The sequence below is a fragment of the Salmo trutta genome, unplaced genomic scaffold (assembly GCF_901001165.1).
Source record: "Salmo trutta unplaced genomic scaffold, fSalTru1.1, whole genome shotgun sequence".
NCBI classification, from domain to species: Eukaryota; Metazoa; Chordata; class Actinopteri; order Salmoniformes; family Salmonidae; genus Salmo; species Salmo trutta.
The window spans coordinates 438,437-455,086 of NW_021822458.1; the positions used below are offsets into that span (position 1 = coordinate 438,437).

General features: G+C 41.5%; 1 protein-coding gene across 1 annotated transcript; it reads right to left on the minus strand.

Annotated features, from left to right (window-relative positions):
- Positions 1-8,093: 8,093 nt before the first annotated feature.
- Positions 8,094-10,073, minus strand: LOC115182331 (protein S100-A1). Its single transcript, XM_029743945.1, has 3 exons — positions 9,944-10,073; positions 8,884-9,045; positions 8,094-8,367 (listed from the first exon to the last, which is right to left on the minus strand). The coding sequence occupies exons 2-3, from the start codon at positions 9,022-9,024 to the stop codon at positions 8,203-8,205; spliced, it is 306 nt and encodes a 101-aa protein (XP_029599805.1). The 5' UTR covers positions 9,025-9,045; positions 9,944-10,073; the 3' UTR covers positions 8,094-8,202.
- Positions 10,074-16,650: the final 6,577 nt, after the last annotated feature.

Below are 16,650 nucleotides of genomic sequence, written 5' to 3' on the forward strand. Positions count from 1 at the left end.
ACCCCCTCAAGCAGAGCAGACACATGATCAGCCCACAAGCAGCCATTGATGCCCTGAAAATGAGGTCAGCTCCACCCAACCTGCTCCATCATGTGCCAATGCTATCATTGTCATTAATTCATGTTTTAAAGGTCAAGATTATGTTCAATCTTGTTTTGAGGGTGTGAAAGAGAGAAGCTTATTCCTTAATTGTATTTGGCAGGTATTTGCTTGTTTAATAGGCCAGGCCCCAGCTGTGGTAACCCTCTATGTTATAACACTCCAACATGTTGTAGCCCTCCATGTTGCCTTTCACAAACCTGGGATTGGTTTGTACTCTACAAACTGTGTGGAAAGTGGAGCTGTGGAGATTCCAGACTGCTCTAAAAATGGGTAATATGAGTCACAGCTCTGAGGCATGCCCCTATTTGTGTGTGTGTGTGTGTGTTTGTTAGAGCGTGCCCGTGTTTATATCACCACAGAGAGCACGCCTCTTATTTATCCAGCCCAACTGTTGCGTAACCTAACCACCATTTTCCATCGCTCTGCTCCAAAACCCTGGGCTGCATTTTCATTCCAAAAAGTTGTCCCCTCCTCTCTGTCCTGTTTCACTCCCCTGCCTGCTCTAGTACTATTACTATTAGTATGCCTGCTCTAGTAGTACTACTATTAGTATGCCTGCTCAAGTAGTACTACTATTAGTATGCCTGCTCTAGTACTAGTACTATTACTATTAGTATGCCTGCTCTAGTAGTACTACTATTAGTATGCATGCTCTAGTAGTACTACTATTAGTATGCCTGCTCTAGTAGTACTACTATTAGTATGCCCGCTCCAGTGCTATTAATATTAGGATGCATGCTCTAGTAGTACTACTATTAGTATGCATGCTCTAGTAGTACTATGATTAGTAATACTGCTCTAGTAGTACTACTATTAGTATGCCTGCTCTAGTACTATTACTATTAGTATGCCTGCTCTAGTAGTACTACTATTAGTATGCCTGCTCTAGTAGTACTACTATTAGTATGCCTGCTCTAGTAGTACTACTATTAGTATGCCTGCTCTAGTAGTACCACTATTAGTATGCCCGCTCTAGTACTATTACTATTAGTATGCATGCTCTAGTAGTACTACTATTAGTATGCCTGCTCTAGTAGTGCTACTATTAGTATGCATGCTCTAGTAGTACTACTATTCGTATGCATGCTCTAGTAGTACTACTATTCGTATGCATGCTCTAGTAGTACTACTATTAGTATGCCTGCTCTAGTAGTACCACTATCAGTATGCTCGCTCTAGTAGTACTACTATTAGTATGCCTGCTCTAGTAGTACTACTATTAGTATGCCTGCTCTAGTAGTACTACTATTAGTATGCCTGCTCTAGTAGTACTACTATTAGTATGCCTGCTCTAGTAGTACTACTATTAGTATGCCTGCTCTAGTACTATTACTATTAGTATGCATGCTCTAGCAGTACTACTATTGGTATACCAGCTCTAGTACTACTACTAGTACTACTACTAGTGCAGCTTAACTAGGTCTTTCCTTGCAGAGCATCTCTTTATTACGGCCAGATCTCTCCCCATCTTTACAACCATTGAATCTATATGTTTTGACCATGACAGTTTACAATCTAAGGTAACACCAAGTAATTTAGTCTCCTCAACATGTTCAGCAGCCACACCATTCATTACGAGATTCAGCTGAGGTCTAGAACTTAGGGAATGATTTGTACCAAATACAATGCTCTTAGTTTTAGAGATGTTCAGGAACAGTTTATTACTGGCCACCCATTCCAAAACAGACTGCAACTCTTTAAGGGTTTCAGTGACTTTATTAGCTGTGATTGCTGATGCGTATGTGGTTGAATCATCAGCATACATGGACACACATGCTTTGTTTAATGCCAGTGGCAGGTCATTGGTAAAAATAGAAAAGAGTAGACGGCCTAGAGAGCTGCCCTGCGGTACACCACACTTTACATGTTTGACATTAGAGATGCTTCCATTAAAGAAAACCCTTTGAGTTCTATTAGCTAGATAGCTCTGAATCCACATTATGGCAGAGGTTGAAAAGCCATAGCATTTAAGTTTTTTCAACAACAGGTTATGGTCAATAATATCAAAGGCTGCACTGAAATCTAACAGTACAGCTCCCACAATCTTATTATCGATTTATTTCAACCAATCATCAGTCATTTGTGTCAGTGCAGTACATGTTGAGTCCCCTTCTCTATAAGCATGCTGAAAGTCTGTTGTTAATTTGTTTACAGAGAAATAGCATTGTATTTGGTCAAACACATTTTTTTCCAAATAGTTTGCTAAGAGCTGGCAGCAAGCTTATAGGTCTGCTGTTAGAACCAGTAAAGGCCGCTTTACCACTCTTGGGTAGTGGAATTACTTTGGCTTCCATCCAGGCCTGAGGACAAAGATTTTCCTCCAGGCTCAGATTAAAAATATGACAGATAGGAGTGGCTATAGAGTCAGCCACCATCCTCAGTAGCTTTCCATCTAAGTTGTCAATGCCAGGAGGTTTGTCATTATTGATCGATAACAAGAATTTTTCCACCTCTCCCACATTAACTTTACAAAATTCAAACATACACTGCTTTTCTTTCATTATTAGTTTTTTTATGCATGAATATAATTGCTCACTGTTCGTTGTTGGCATTTCCTGCCTAAGCCCACTTTGCCAATGAAATAATCATAAAAATAATTTGCAACATCAAATGGTTTTGTGATGAATAAGCCATCTGATTTGATGAAATATGGAGTTGAATTTGTCTTTCTGCCCATAATTTCATTTAAAGTACTCCAAAGTTTTTTTCCATCATTCTTTATATCATTGATCTTGGCTTCATGAAAATCCTAAAATACACAGAAACATTATTTTTAATACCAAATACCCAAATACATTAGTATTTGAACCCAGGTCTGCTCTCTACAAACTGTGGTCTACAAGTTTTTACTTAAATTTAGAAAATATGTTGTTTAATTTATTTGCATTGCTGGCTGCACAATTGACCCTTGTGGTATGAATAAAGTACAGTACTTAATGTACAGTTACAAAAGATGGATATGTTTGCGCCTAACAACGCAGAGGGCTCTATGTTAACAAACCTAACTCAATGGTAAATCTTAGCGCTGGCGGTAGCACTACAGATCTGGGGTGTCAGAAATATTTTTGCCATTTTCACAGCAAGAATTATGAGAGCAATAGCTGGCTGTGGCATGAAAGGGCTGGGTTATTTGATGAATAAATAAGTTGGAGGTGTGACGGGGGGCTTAGTCACTGACTGGCAAATCAACACGTTTCATGGCTTAATGCAGCATGCGGTTTCCTCAAGTTCTGTAGGTTATTGAAGGTCGCTGCATTGCCATCAACTCCAATTGATACTACAGTTTCTTAAATAACTTAGGCTACAGGTACGAGTAATAACAACACTGTTGTACTTGGCTTCAACAAGTAGGCCTACATGTCTTTACGCATCACAATTCTCCTCAAATAAAAAAATACTACAGGCTCTCGTAAATTGTCAAATTTGTGTGGCACGTTCTCAATAATCAAGATATAGCCTATGGCTACCGTTGATCAGCCTACAAAAGACAAGAAAATTAGGTCCTCTTCAAATAGCATCCTTCCTTCCTCCCTTCTTTGAAATAATCTTTGATAACAAGTTGTTAGATTCAAGTTAACACAAATAGGTGTAAGCAGGGATCCACCCACATGATGGATACAGCTGTATACACATATAGCTTATACACCTGAACCAACCACGTCAGATGTTATTACTCCGCCTCAAGAAGCCTGGACACAAGATGGAAGGACACAATCTATTTTGTCAAGGGCCTTTTCTCAATTGGTTTTCCTAATTCCTCCGTCCTCTCCTCGGATCCTTTTGAAAAAGGTCAAAGGTCAATTGAGGAGAGGGGGCGAGGAGAAGGAACATGGATGGAAACAGTCCATTCAAAGGGGGGTGTGGCAGATATCAAAACTATTCCGTGGTAGGATCCCCTTGTGTTTCCTCGCAAAAGGAGGCTATCGAGGAGGGGATGACCATCTTCTGCTTGCTTACTAATTAATTGACATACTCCTCGACTACTTATCGGTTTCCGGGACACAGAGGAGAGGACAGAGGAGAGAGGACAGCCTTTTGCCCAAATAAGAAAACCCCTTTGAATGGAAGGGAAGCAGTGATTGCTGAAGCTTTCTCACCCTCTAGTGGACAAACTGAATGCCATCACATCCACAAAAGGGGATGGGAATTTTTCCAACTACTCTTCATTGTCCTCATTACAGGCCTTTTTGGAAGATGGTTTATCAGAACAGGCCTGCTGTGATTACAATCCTGCAGGATGAATGAATAATGATAATACGGTCAAATACAGTTGTTATAGCCAGGGCTCTGGGGTTGTATATATAAAGCATCTCAGATGAATAGCGCTGATCTAGGATCAGGTCCCACTGTCCATGTCATTTAATTCATTGTGATCTAAAAAGGCAAAACTGATCCTTAAATCACCACTCCTAACCTAAGACGATTGAAACACAGGGCCCACTATGTGGGACTTTGAGCCAGTGATAACAACACTGCTATACCTATGAAACAGACAAGGTTTTTTTAAACAGTTTAGATTTACAGCTGAACCTAGACATGACAGAGGCAATGCTAGTAATATGATTTAATAGGATGTCAGTTCAGGTATATCAATCTGAACCTGGACAAGAAGCAAACAACATTTAAGTAGAGAAGGAAGTGCACCCCAAACCCAATGGGGCCAGACCTAAATTAAGTAATGTAGCTTACTGACATACATGGGGATGGTCCATATTAGAGAGAAATATTGTAGGAATATTTAACTATTGTCCAATCATTTGAAAAGGCTGTGAAATGAGCTGTAATAATATACATCCTGGAAACTTCATGTTGGTTTTTTCTTGCTGGTAAATGAATCACATTGTAGTTGCAGCACAGTACAATAGAGAAAATGTCTACTACATGACTGTCAGTGACAAGAACAAAAATAAGTTGAATCAGATAAGCACACTCAGAAATGGGACTATCGTATGCAATGACCGGGAACACCTTTACAAACTTTCTCTTCTTGGTTAGTAATTAAGTAATAGAGTTATTCCTTAGTCACCGATATGCCCCCCTTGGCCGGAGCAGGGGGGTACACCATCAACCTACAGCACAATCATCCACTGATTACCATCCGGAACAAACACATTAGAATTCTACTTATGACAGGGTTGTTTGTATTCATTAGGGCACACCGAAGCAAAATGCTTTGCAACAGAAAATGAAAACGAGCTTTTCTTATTGGACAATTTCAGATAATCCCTCCCTATTTCAGTCCATTTTTTTCTGTTTGTTGCCTAATGAACATGACACAGGACTAGGAGATAGATAAACCTCGTACTTTATGATTGGTCCAGTGAAGATGGGTTGGAGCTCGGCCATATCATCGTCTCTGTCATAATCCAAGAACGTGACGGTCTGCTGCCGTGTGGCCATGCGCCTCTGCACCGTTGGAGCCCATGTGTTGTTAGTTTTAGTGTAGTTGTTGTTGTTACCTACATGAAAGGGACGCAAACAAAAGATCTTGGTGAAGGGATTGTTTAAAATAAATTGTTAGTTGAACATCTGATTTCGAAGAAAGCAACAGGAGGGACATATTTTGTTAGCTAGTCTCAGACAGCACTCACCTTTTCTTTTGTTGCTTTGTTATAGCTGACCAATCTCCTGGCAGCTTCATCAAATGGCAGTTTGGTGGGGAACTTGTTGACATTCTGTTGAACGTGAGGTAACAGACTTGGTTTATTTAGCAAAAATATATGACAAGGGATTCTCCAAACAGAGATCAATGTTGATAAGTTTTGTAAACAACAAACATTCATCCATCTATGTACAGACTACTGATGTTAGCAACTGGCATGGGTTGTCCACAGTTTGACTGACACCTGTATGTGGAGCATCTGCAGGCCTCGTACCTCCCTCGTGGTGGGTCATTTTGAACTAGGTGCCGAGCCACAGACATTCCTCTGGGCTGGTCTGGAAGAAGACAACGGACAGCTTCCTCAAGCTGCACCACTCACAGCTAATCAGCTCTGCAGACTCACCTTCTCCAGAGTGCCCACCTCAGGACTTGGGTCACAAAGCACTAGAACGTCACATACTGTTAGGTTGGCTAAATTCCAGTAACTTTTGTAAACTCCCAAGGTTCTCCTGAAAACACAGTTGGAAGATTCCAGAAAACAGGAGGGAATAAGCAGGAGTACTTAAAATGACCAGCATGATCACCATTCTGCATAGAGTCCCTATTCTCACACTACTACAGTCCAGGATGATGGGGTCCAACTTGTAGGGAAAGATCCTGTGTTTTTTCCTGAGTGTTGAGTCATCAGGTATTTGGTCTCCAAACTGTACTTGACTTGCCAACACCACCTGGTTCCTCCTCAACTGGGCATTTAGATTCAGCTGCCTAATTCCTTTTCCAGCTAGATGTCAGGAACAGTATGTTTCTCAAAGGTAAACTTTACAATCCTGAACACACAAAAAGTAAGAGGGGACTTAGTCACAACGGCCGGCAAAAACAACTTAAGAACCCTATCTTGGTGAATACAAAATCACCCAGTAATGTCATTTTCTGCCAAGCAAAACGACCCACGAGGTTAACTTGAGAGAGCCGATCAAGTTGAGTTCTCAAAGACATTGTGACAGACTCAATAAAGCCAGAGTCCATGTTCTTTATAAGTCCCTATCCTAAGGTGGTGTGTATCACGGCTCAGGATAAGACCCAGATACAGACAGTTTGAAATAAATTGTTTATTTACAAAACAGGGTGCAGGCAAACGACAGGTCCAGGGCAGGCAGAGGTCAGTAATCCAGAGCAGAGTCCAAGAGGTACAGAATGGCAGGCAGGCTCAGAATGTTCAAAACTGGGAAAACAGGTACTAGAGAGAAAACAGGAGTACAGGAAAACCGTTGGTAGGCATGACTAGATAAGACGAACTGGCAACAGCCAAACAGAAAACACAGGTATAAATGGGCGACACCTGGAGGGGGGTGGAGACAAGCACAAAGACAGGTGAAACAGATCAGGGTGTGACAGTGTGGGTTTTTCCTTAAATTTGTATTTTCTTAGGCAAATCGAGCGGGCATCCTTTGTGGGTGTCTTTTATAACCCTGTTTTTGTTGCTTTGCCAACTTTCATGGGTGTCTTTCAGTACCCGTTTGAAACCCATTCTCTTTTGGTTTGGGTGTTTACGTGCATCCTTTCCGAATGTTGTTGTGTTACAGCATTAAAATTGATTAAATTTAGATGTTGTGTCTCTGGCCTACACACAATACCCCATAACGACAAAGTGGAATGATTATTTATAGAAATGTTGACAAATTAATGAAAAATGAAAAGCTGAAATGTCTTGAGTCAATAAGTATTCAACCCCTATGTTATGGCAAGCCTAAATAAGTTCAGGAGTAAAAATGTGCTTAACAAATCATAATAAGTTTCATGGAATCTGTGTGCAATAATAGTGTTTAACATTATTTTTGAATGACTACCTCATCTCTGTACTCCACACCTACAATTATCTGTAAGGATGGGGGAATAATGGGGCATTGTCTGATTGTCATATTTTGCTGATGATTGTTAAATTGCAAAAAAAATGCCAATAATTATATTGTAAAAAAAAAAAAAAAAATTATCTATAAGGTCCCTCAGTCGAGCAATGAATTTCAAACACACATTAAACTACAAAGAGGTTTTCCAATGCCTTGCAAAGAAGTGGTAGATGGGTAAAAATAAAAAGCAGACATTGAATAGCCCTTTGAGCATGGTGAAGTTATTAATTACACTTTGGATGGTGTATTAATACACCCAGTCACTATAAAGATAAAGGTGTCTTCCTAACTCAGTTGCTGGAGAGGAAGAAACTGCTCAGGGATTTCACCATGAGGCCAATGGTGACTTTAAAACAGTTAAAGAGTTTAATGGCTGTGATAGGAGAAAACTAAGGATGGATGGATCGTGACTGGCACTGTCTATTGTCTTACACGTATGGGACAAATTACAGGCCAAATACAACAAATGTGACAAACAGAGATACAGTTTGGGACAGCCGTTGTTTATTCACAACAGTAAGACTTATTTATAAAAATGACATATATAAAAACAGCCATCTCTGCTTCTCTTTCTCCTTGTCCTGTCCTCCTTCACTTCTTGGCAGCAACCTTCTGGGTGTGGAGCTGGTAGATCTGTTCACAGGCGATGGAGAGGCCCACCACCAGAGAGACAAACTCCTCGAAGCTCACCTTCCCATCACCATTCTGGTCCAGATCCTTCATGATCTTGTCTATGGCGGCTGGGTCCTTCTGAGACTGAGAGGGAAGGAGAGATGGAGGAGATGAAGAGAGTGAGTGAGTGTGAGTGATTGAATGAGTGAATGAATGAATGAGAGAGAGAGTGTGAGAGAGAGAGAGTGTGAGTGAGTGAGTGAGTGAGTGAGTGAGTGAGAGATCCCGAGTGGCGCAGCTGTCTAAGGCACTGCATCTCAGTGCTAGAGGCGTCACTACAGACACCCTGGTTTGATTCCAGGCTGTAGGGCGGCGCACAATTGGCCCAGCGTCGTCCAGGTTTGGCCGGTGTAGGCTATCGCTGCAAATATGAATTTGTTCTTAACTAACTTGCCTAGTTAAATAAAGGTTAAATGTAAAAAAATGTAATTTAAAAAAGAGAGATGGAAGGAAGGAAGAGGAGGTTAGATTAACTTTGGGTGCTTTTTATTCTAATAAAGTGACAGAGGGTAAGACAAGAAATACAGGGAAAGTGTAGAGGGACAGTGAGATAAAAACAGAGGGATAGAAAAGAGAGAGAGAGATGGATGTCAGTGTTACCTTCAGGAAGCTGTCCAGTTCTGTCTGCATCAGCTCTTTCAGCTCCTTCTTGCTCAGTGTGTTACAGTCACCATCCTTGTCGGCATAGCGATGGAACACCGTGATCAGGGACTCCATGGATCTCTCCAACTGAGACGGCATGGCTGCAGAGAGAAGGATACACTGAGGAGGGGAGAGAGGGAGGGGGAGATGGGAGGGGAGAGAGGGAGGGGGAGATGAGAGGGGAGGGGAAATAGAGGGAGGAGGTGTAAGTTACAGTAGCAGATACATACTCAGTACAGTGAGTGTCTTGATATCACTAATTGACTAATAGCAAACTATCCCTTTGCAGAAAACGAATTAACAATGCACATTTAGGGAGGATGGGAGTTGGCTTTCTTTGTCTCTGAAAGCACAGTCTTTGGCTGGTGTTATTTCCTGGCATTTAACCTGTCATCTTCCACTCCTTTACACATTCCCTCTACCTCAGACCCCTCCTCTTTCTTTTGGTGCCTCCCCCTTTCTTTGGTAACATCCAACATCTCTAGCTGTGCAGACTTTCCTTTAACCTCTGTCATAGCTTGACCATGTGACACATCATACTAAGTGTGAAGTGTGGGGATTTGGGGATGGAGAGGGGTGTGACAGGAGAAGAAAGGGTTTTGCAACAGTTCAGTGTAAAGAAATCAGGCTGATGATAATTGGTGAGTAATGCCTATAAAATGACTTGAACCCGCTAAGAAAAACATTTGTAGGTGTAATAGAGTTCTAAAACAAAAACATTGCTTCAATGTTCAAAGGTTTTCCTACAAATAAACTATGACATAATGTAATCAGTAAATAGTATGGCCCATCATCCTGCATAACAAACCATAGAATAACAGATTTTTGAATCAAATCAAGCGAAGACTAATGAACATTATAGCCTACAAGTTTTCTGGATGAGACAGATCAGTAGCTAGTCACACTTGGAAACAGTTGTTACAGTTGTGTGAGACCTGTTTATAACACTAGATAACCTACTCCGTTAAACCAAAGACACCAATAGTAATAGTAGAATAAGTGAAAAACGGTTACTTACCGAACAGAGGAGAGACACTAACAGAACAGGGTGGGGAAGTAGCGTACTGCGCAAGAGCTGTGAAAAAGTTTGTTCAGGAATTTATAAAGAACAGGCAACGCCCGTCTGATTATGAGTGTGTGTAGCCTATAGGGAGGGAGGGAGGGAGGGAGGGAGGGAGGGAGGGAGGGGGTTAGAGTTTAGACTTGATGTCTTTGAGTCCTCATCTTTGAATTCAACACGATAAAATAGACATTGATGACCTGGAATGTTTTTCATATCGCATTAACACACGGATCTCATTCACACAAATCTATACCAATGATGATGAACACAGATGGAGATAGGGGTGACAAGAGTACACACTAGCATGTTTGGAAAAATAGTTATATGGATGAAGAGGGTGGGATGATGTTTCTGGAATTAAATACCATTTTATTCAGTTACATCTTTATAGTCCCCAGAGAGAGAACACATTTAGATCAGCTGGAGATTCACTACTGCTGTTCCCTTCATGGCTCACCTCTCCCCCTCTGTCCACCTCTATCGTAGTGTTACAGTATTATCTTAGCCTCTACCTCAGCCCACAGTAGTCTACCACTCCCTGTGTGTTTTGGAACAGTCAAGCAGATCAGGATCTATTCTATAACACAGTTGGCTTGGCAACACCATACAGAGAACAGTATAGGAGCCACTGTGGAAGAGGCTGGCATGACAATAACCATTAACCCTGACAACCATCAATATCCACCTGGCTGGATTATATTCCAATCAGCATTGACTAAATGATCGATGATGACATTGGCTGGGTTCAAATCACCAGGAGATCAGTGACTGTGTGTATGTGTGTTTTGTGTGTGTGTGTGTGTTTGTGTGTTTTGTGTGTGTGTGTGTGTGTTTTGTGTGTGTGTGTGTGTGTGTGTGTGTGTGTTTTGTGTGTGTGTGTGTGTGTGTTTTGTGTGTGTGTGTGTGTGTGTTTTGTGTGTGTGTGTGTGTGTGTGTGTGTGTGTATGTGTGTTTTGTGTGTGTGTGTGTGTGTGTGTGTGTGTGTGTGTGTGTGTGTCTGTGTGTGTGTGTGTGTGTGTGTGTGGGGGGGGGGGGGGTAGATAGGGTGTGTCCCTGTTGTCAAGGTAACAGAGTGCATTCATATGGGTTGTGTTAGTCTGTGCTTGCTGTATCTTGTGGTGGTCCTTGCTCTGCATTCCTTTAGCATGACTCTCTCTTGCAGGCTGAAACATGCAGAAAAATAGGAAAAGTCACATCAGCTACTCCGGACTCAACTCCTAATGTTGGTCTAGCATTGGCTTTGAGACGGTCATGAATGCGTGCATTTAACTGGCACAAAAAGATACCGATAAAAAGCAACACAATCACCAAAAGATTGTTCAATCTCCAAAATGAAGATTGGTAAACTGCAATACGCTATGCACACTTATCAGGAGTTGGCTGTATATTGGTGTTTGGCATCATCAGTTTAATACAGCATACAGTAGTCCTCCTGACCAGAAGAAAAAGTAAAAGGCAAAGCCTTTGTTCTTCTGACACATATGTGATGGATATTCCAAGCTGCTGTCCTTTTTCTCCCCAGCATCAGAACAGCACAGCCAGTCACATATAGTCATGAGAATCAACCCTCCCTCTTCTGGGTCTTGTGCTGCACACATATTAGCGCATGTTAGCAACAACCGTCTCGCTATAGGGACACTGATCCCGTAGAGGTTAAAAAAAGAAGACACATGTAGCATGTCAGATATAGAGTTCAAATGTACTCAATTTTGAGTTTGCATCCCTATATTACACTTTTTATACATCATAGAAGACTGAAATATAACAACACCGTTTAACATAGTAACACCAGACTTTATGTGTTTTAATTTGTATTTATTTATTATTAATTATGAATTATGTCTTACATACTTATTAATTATGAATTGTGTTACATACAGGAGTATGTAACACAATTCATAATTAATAGTAAATAAATATACATTCAAACGCAGAAAAGCTGGTGTTTCTATGGCAATCGGCCGGATCACCTCTCTCCCCATACACCTCTCAGCGTGGCTGGGCTGGAGAAGCACATTCACCTCAGTCCATCTACAAACACATAGTCTATTAGCTATACAATTGTAATGTTATACCTCTGAAAGGGGGAAATAGGAGAAATGATTCACACTGACAAGTAGCATTAGCTGCTGTTCAGTCAGCTGTAGTGATGAATTGCATAAAATCATAACATCTTTTCATAGGTATCTCTTTTCTCAAATGACATAGCGTTCACATTTGTATTCCTAGGCATTACTAATCAAGCTCCGCACAAACAGACATCAATGGAGCACAAGGATGATCGTGTTTTCACATTCACATGAATTATTACAATATTACTTATGATTCTTTGTTAATATCAGTGATGTAGTGGTAAAAACAAGGTGGGTAATGTAGTTATGGCCATGTGCAGGCTTCAGGGTCTCGCCACACCTGAAGGCCAAGATGAACTCTTCTCCTTCACAATGTGGACAACTGAGGGGAGCCATCTTGGGCCAAGCTGAATATATTCTGTGTTGTCAAAGGAAGACAGACTTGTAAGTAAAAGTCAAAGCAAACATTTTTTTTTCCGTTGTTGAATTCAATTATTAAATCTCTTCCATTTTATTTTTATGGACAAATTGTTACTTTTAAAGTGACACATTAAAAGCCTTACCTATGTCGCCCAGCTGTTTGCAGTTCCTAGCCAAGCACTGGCACAATTTTTCAACAGACATTGAAAACTAGATTGGGCAGCTCAAGAGATTTCATCCTACAAAATGCCAACTAAATAAAGAAATAGCACATGCGTAGCCTACTCTATAAGTGTACTGTGTTATGAAGATCAGAGCATCTTTTGGGTAAAAATTCACGTTTTAGCATTCTGCTTCCCAAAATATACATCATCAAAATTCTAGAACATTACAAACCCGTATCTACAAAGCATCAGAGCAGGAGTCAAAGTAGCCACCCTTTGCCTTGCTAACAGCTTTGCACACTCTTGTCATTGAGTTAAACTATCTTAGTACATGGTGGCTCTGTAACAAGTATATGCCAGAAGTGTGTGAACATGTCTCCCTCAAGCATCTCTAGGGGGAACTTTACCCATAGCAGCACTGAAGCGGCAGGGCTTACCTCGACTAGTCTCTCTTTCTGTTTTGAGTAGCTCAGTAAAAAACAAAAAATAACATTTCTGACACTCAATATTTTCAATGGGTTTTAATTACAAATTCCAATTTAACAAAAATACAAACAGACCAAAACAAAAATGACCTCAATCAAAAATCTGGGTTTGTAGGCAACCAATTCAAACAAGTGCTGAGTATGTGGGGATGATGTATGGCAGGGCTATTCAACTGGAGAACCACGGACAGACAGACACTGTCTGAAATGATTTTAAGTAAAGGTTTGTGTATCACGAGTTAATATTACAGGCAACAAAGGGATATGTGTTATCTTGGTTAACCCAGGGAATTGTTCAGCTGCTCGATTACTAGAACGAGGAGGAGAACCACAGAGCACAGCCTTTCCTTTATGCTATTTGCCTCATGACTCCTGCAGGCTTTGTTGACTATGGACTTGCTTGTTTACCCGACCGTGGGACAGACTATGTTTGTTCCCACTCTCAGGACTGACTCCCTATTAGTTACACAGAGTCTTGGCCTCCCATCCTATTCTAACCACCTCTCACCAGCTTTGTATTCATGTTGCCTGATGAAATTGCTGTACAATATGATCTGATGCACATTCAAATGTCTTAAATCAACACTGCAGAGCTCTCCCTGTCCTCTGCCGTGCCCTGATTGTATTACTGCTGATGATATTTTGAAATGTACACCCTGGCCCATCTGCTGTTACTAGCCCCAATTCTGCCTTGTGCTCTGATATCTGCTTCACTGATTTCTGCTTTCGTAGAAGCCTTGGTTTTCTGCAAGTTAACACTAGAAGCTTATTACCTAAAATTGATCAATTGAAAGTGTGGGTTCACAGCTCCAATCCAGATGTGTTGGTCATTACTGAGACGTGGCTAAGAAAGAGTGTTTTGAACACTGATGTTAACCTTTCTGGTTATAACCACTTTCGGCAAGACAGATCTTCCAAAGGTGGTGGAGTGACAATTTTTAACAAGGAACACCTTCAGTGCTCGGTTGTCTCCACCAAGTCTGTCCCCAAAAAATGTGATTTGCTGGTTTTAAGCATTAAACTTTCAAATAGCTCGTTGTTGACTGTTGCTGGGTATTATCGTTCACCATCAGCACCGGCCTATAGCCTAAATGCCCCAAGTTCTCTCCTGGCCCCTTACACCAAGTCTGAATTTGTCCTGCTAGGTGACCTAAACTGGGACATGCTTAACCCTTGTGTTGTCTTTACATTCTGTATACTACCCTTGTCCTAAGGCTCAAAAATGACCCGCCTTCGCTAAACCCCTAAAATGAAGCAGCTTAATTGAATTTTAAACCCCCCTAAATTCTATTTTGCATGAAGAAACAACCTGTCATTCCTCACAAACTTTGTGAATATCTGGGTTTTACCTCTTCACAATGCAGAAAGACTGCATTTAATCAGTGGACACCACTCATTTTTATTACAACACACCTGTCATAGTTGTTTTCTTTACTAAAGTAGAGGTTTATTATTATTATTGCTTAAGGTACTGCATAGGTGTAAACATACATTTTTTAGCAAGAGATAGCAATTGTATAGCCTAAGAAAGTAGCAGAAATGTGCAGAAAGTTGTTTTGAATGCATTTTATTGAAGGGAAACAATAACAGTCTTGAACTTTTTTGGCAACAGTAATATATTCTTATATACTGTACAATGAGGAATTCAACTGCAAAATACAAGTCTTCTCCCATTGTTTTAACCATTGCCCCCTCCCACAAGGTGTATAAACAACAACAATTAATAAGAATAAAATAAGATAATAGATACAAAGCAAAAACATGAAGAAAATAAGTAAATCAACTCTAATTAGCACATGTAGGACAGTATGCAAGTGTGTGTGCATGGACTTTGCAGATGTATTTCCCACATGTGCAGCACATAGTATTTGTTTTACAGTCCTTCTTTGGGGGGCAGAATTGGAATCTCCCCCTCTTGCCTGCCCCAGCTGCAGCCTCAGGTGGATCAGGACTAGATTCAGCCCCCTGAACAGCTTTCACATAGCGCTGCAGAGGCTGCTGTACGGGGGAGGTGCTCTCTTCTTTGAATGTATGGGGTTACAAGTGGCTTTCCCAGCTGCTCCAGGAACACCCTCCTCTTGTTCCGCTTATCAGGCATCCAGGTAGGCTTGATCTTGTTCCATATCTCGAAGGCATTGTATGAGGACACATCAATGATGTTATGCAAGCTGACCAGGGGCCAGCGGGCAGTCATCCTCCTGCAGCTGTAAGTTCCAATCACCTTGTCCAGGTTGTCCACGCCTCCTTTGTTGTGGTTGTAGTCCAGGATGGCTGGCTTCCTGTCCTCACGATCACTGATCTCAGCCTTTTTGTGCAGTATGCTCAGGAGGACCACATTCTTGTTCCTCTTTGGGAGGTAAGAAACTAGAGTGGTGGAGGGGGTGAAGGCAAACTTTGATGAGAAGGTCTCTCTCCCCCTTGTTGCGAGGAGTGCAGGGGGGAGCTCAGGCTTGTTCTTTCTGACTGTGCCAACCATGGTGATCTTCCTCTTCAGGAGCTGCTGGCTGAGTTCATAACAGGTGAAGAAATTGTCACACGTGACATTGTGCCCTCTCAGTCCATCTGTCACAACCCGCATCCCCTGGTTCTTCTCCGGGACCTCCACTGGTCAGCTTCCCTGTGTAGACTTGAATCTTCTAAGCGTAGTTGGATTGTGCGTCACAGGCCACCCATATCTTAATGCCACATTTTGCTGGCTTGCTGGGCATATACTGCCGGAAAGGACAGCAACCTTTTGATTAAAGATCAGTATCAGTAATTAGTATCAGTGTCACAGAAAACAATCACAAAAATCAATGATATTACAGCAATACATAATAAAATGAACAGTGAAAATCACTTACATTACAGATATGAAAATACAAATTTACCTCTGAATGGAACCAGTTGCTCATCCACTGCTACTTCAGGCCCAGGGTTGTAGAGGTACAGTATGGCAGACACTCCACCCACTTCTCCCAGACCTCTCTTATGGCCGCCAGTTTGTCTCTCACATGTCTTGCAGGTCTTAACTCACGGTTATCAAATTGTAGCATTCTTGAGAAAGTGTGAAAGACTTTCAGTGGCATTGTAGCGCGGACAATCTCCCTTCCACTCTCTGCATCCCAGAGACTACATGTAGCCTCGCCTCGGGACCTCTACACACCCGCTAGGAATAGCAGCCCTATGTAGGCACGCAGGTCAATCACATCCATCCTTTTCCAGATGTCTCCATATTTACGGAAACCCTCCAAATTTGTCATCTCCAGTATGATTTTTTCGATGGCTGGTGTGATGAACATGTAGAATGTTGAGGCGATGTCCTGGGCATGGGCAACTGCATATCTTGTGGGCCCTGGGGTCATCCCTATGACATTTTGTGCTGCCATCCTGCCCTGGTTGTCATATGGAGACCCACGGACCAGATCCAGCCCGTTTAACAATTTAGAATGGCCCTTTGATCAATTCTAAACAATAATTTTTAAAAATCTGCACAAAATTGCAGCTAAAATCTGATGTTTTGTGCTGAACTGAGCCCTCGT

Excerpts from the sequence above, each read along its gene's own strand:
- LOC115182331 (XM_029743945.1), bottom strand. The coding sequence starts at position 9,024 with ATGCCGTCTCAGTTGGAGAGATCCATGGAGTCCCTGATCACGGTGTTC. Across the intron at positions 8,368-8,883 it reads AACTGGACAGCTTCCTGAAG|TCTCAGAAGGACCCAGCCGC; the intron begins GTAACACTGACA and ends CTTCCCTCTCAG.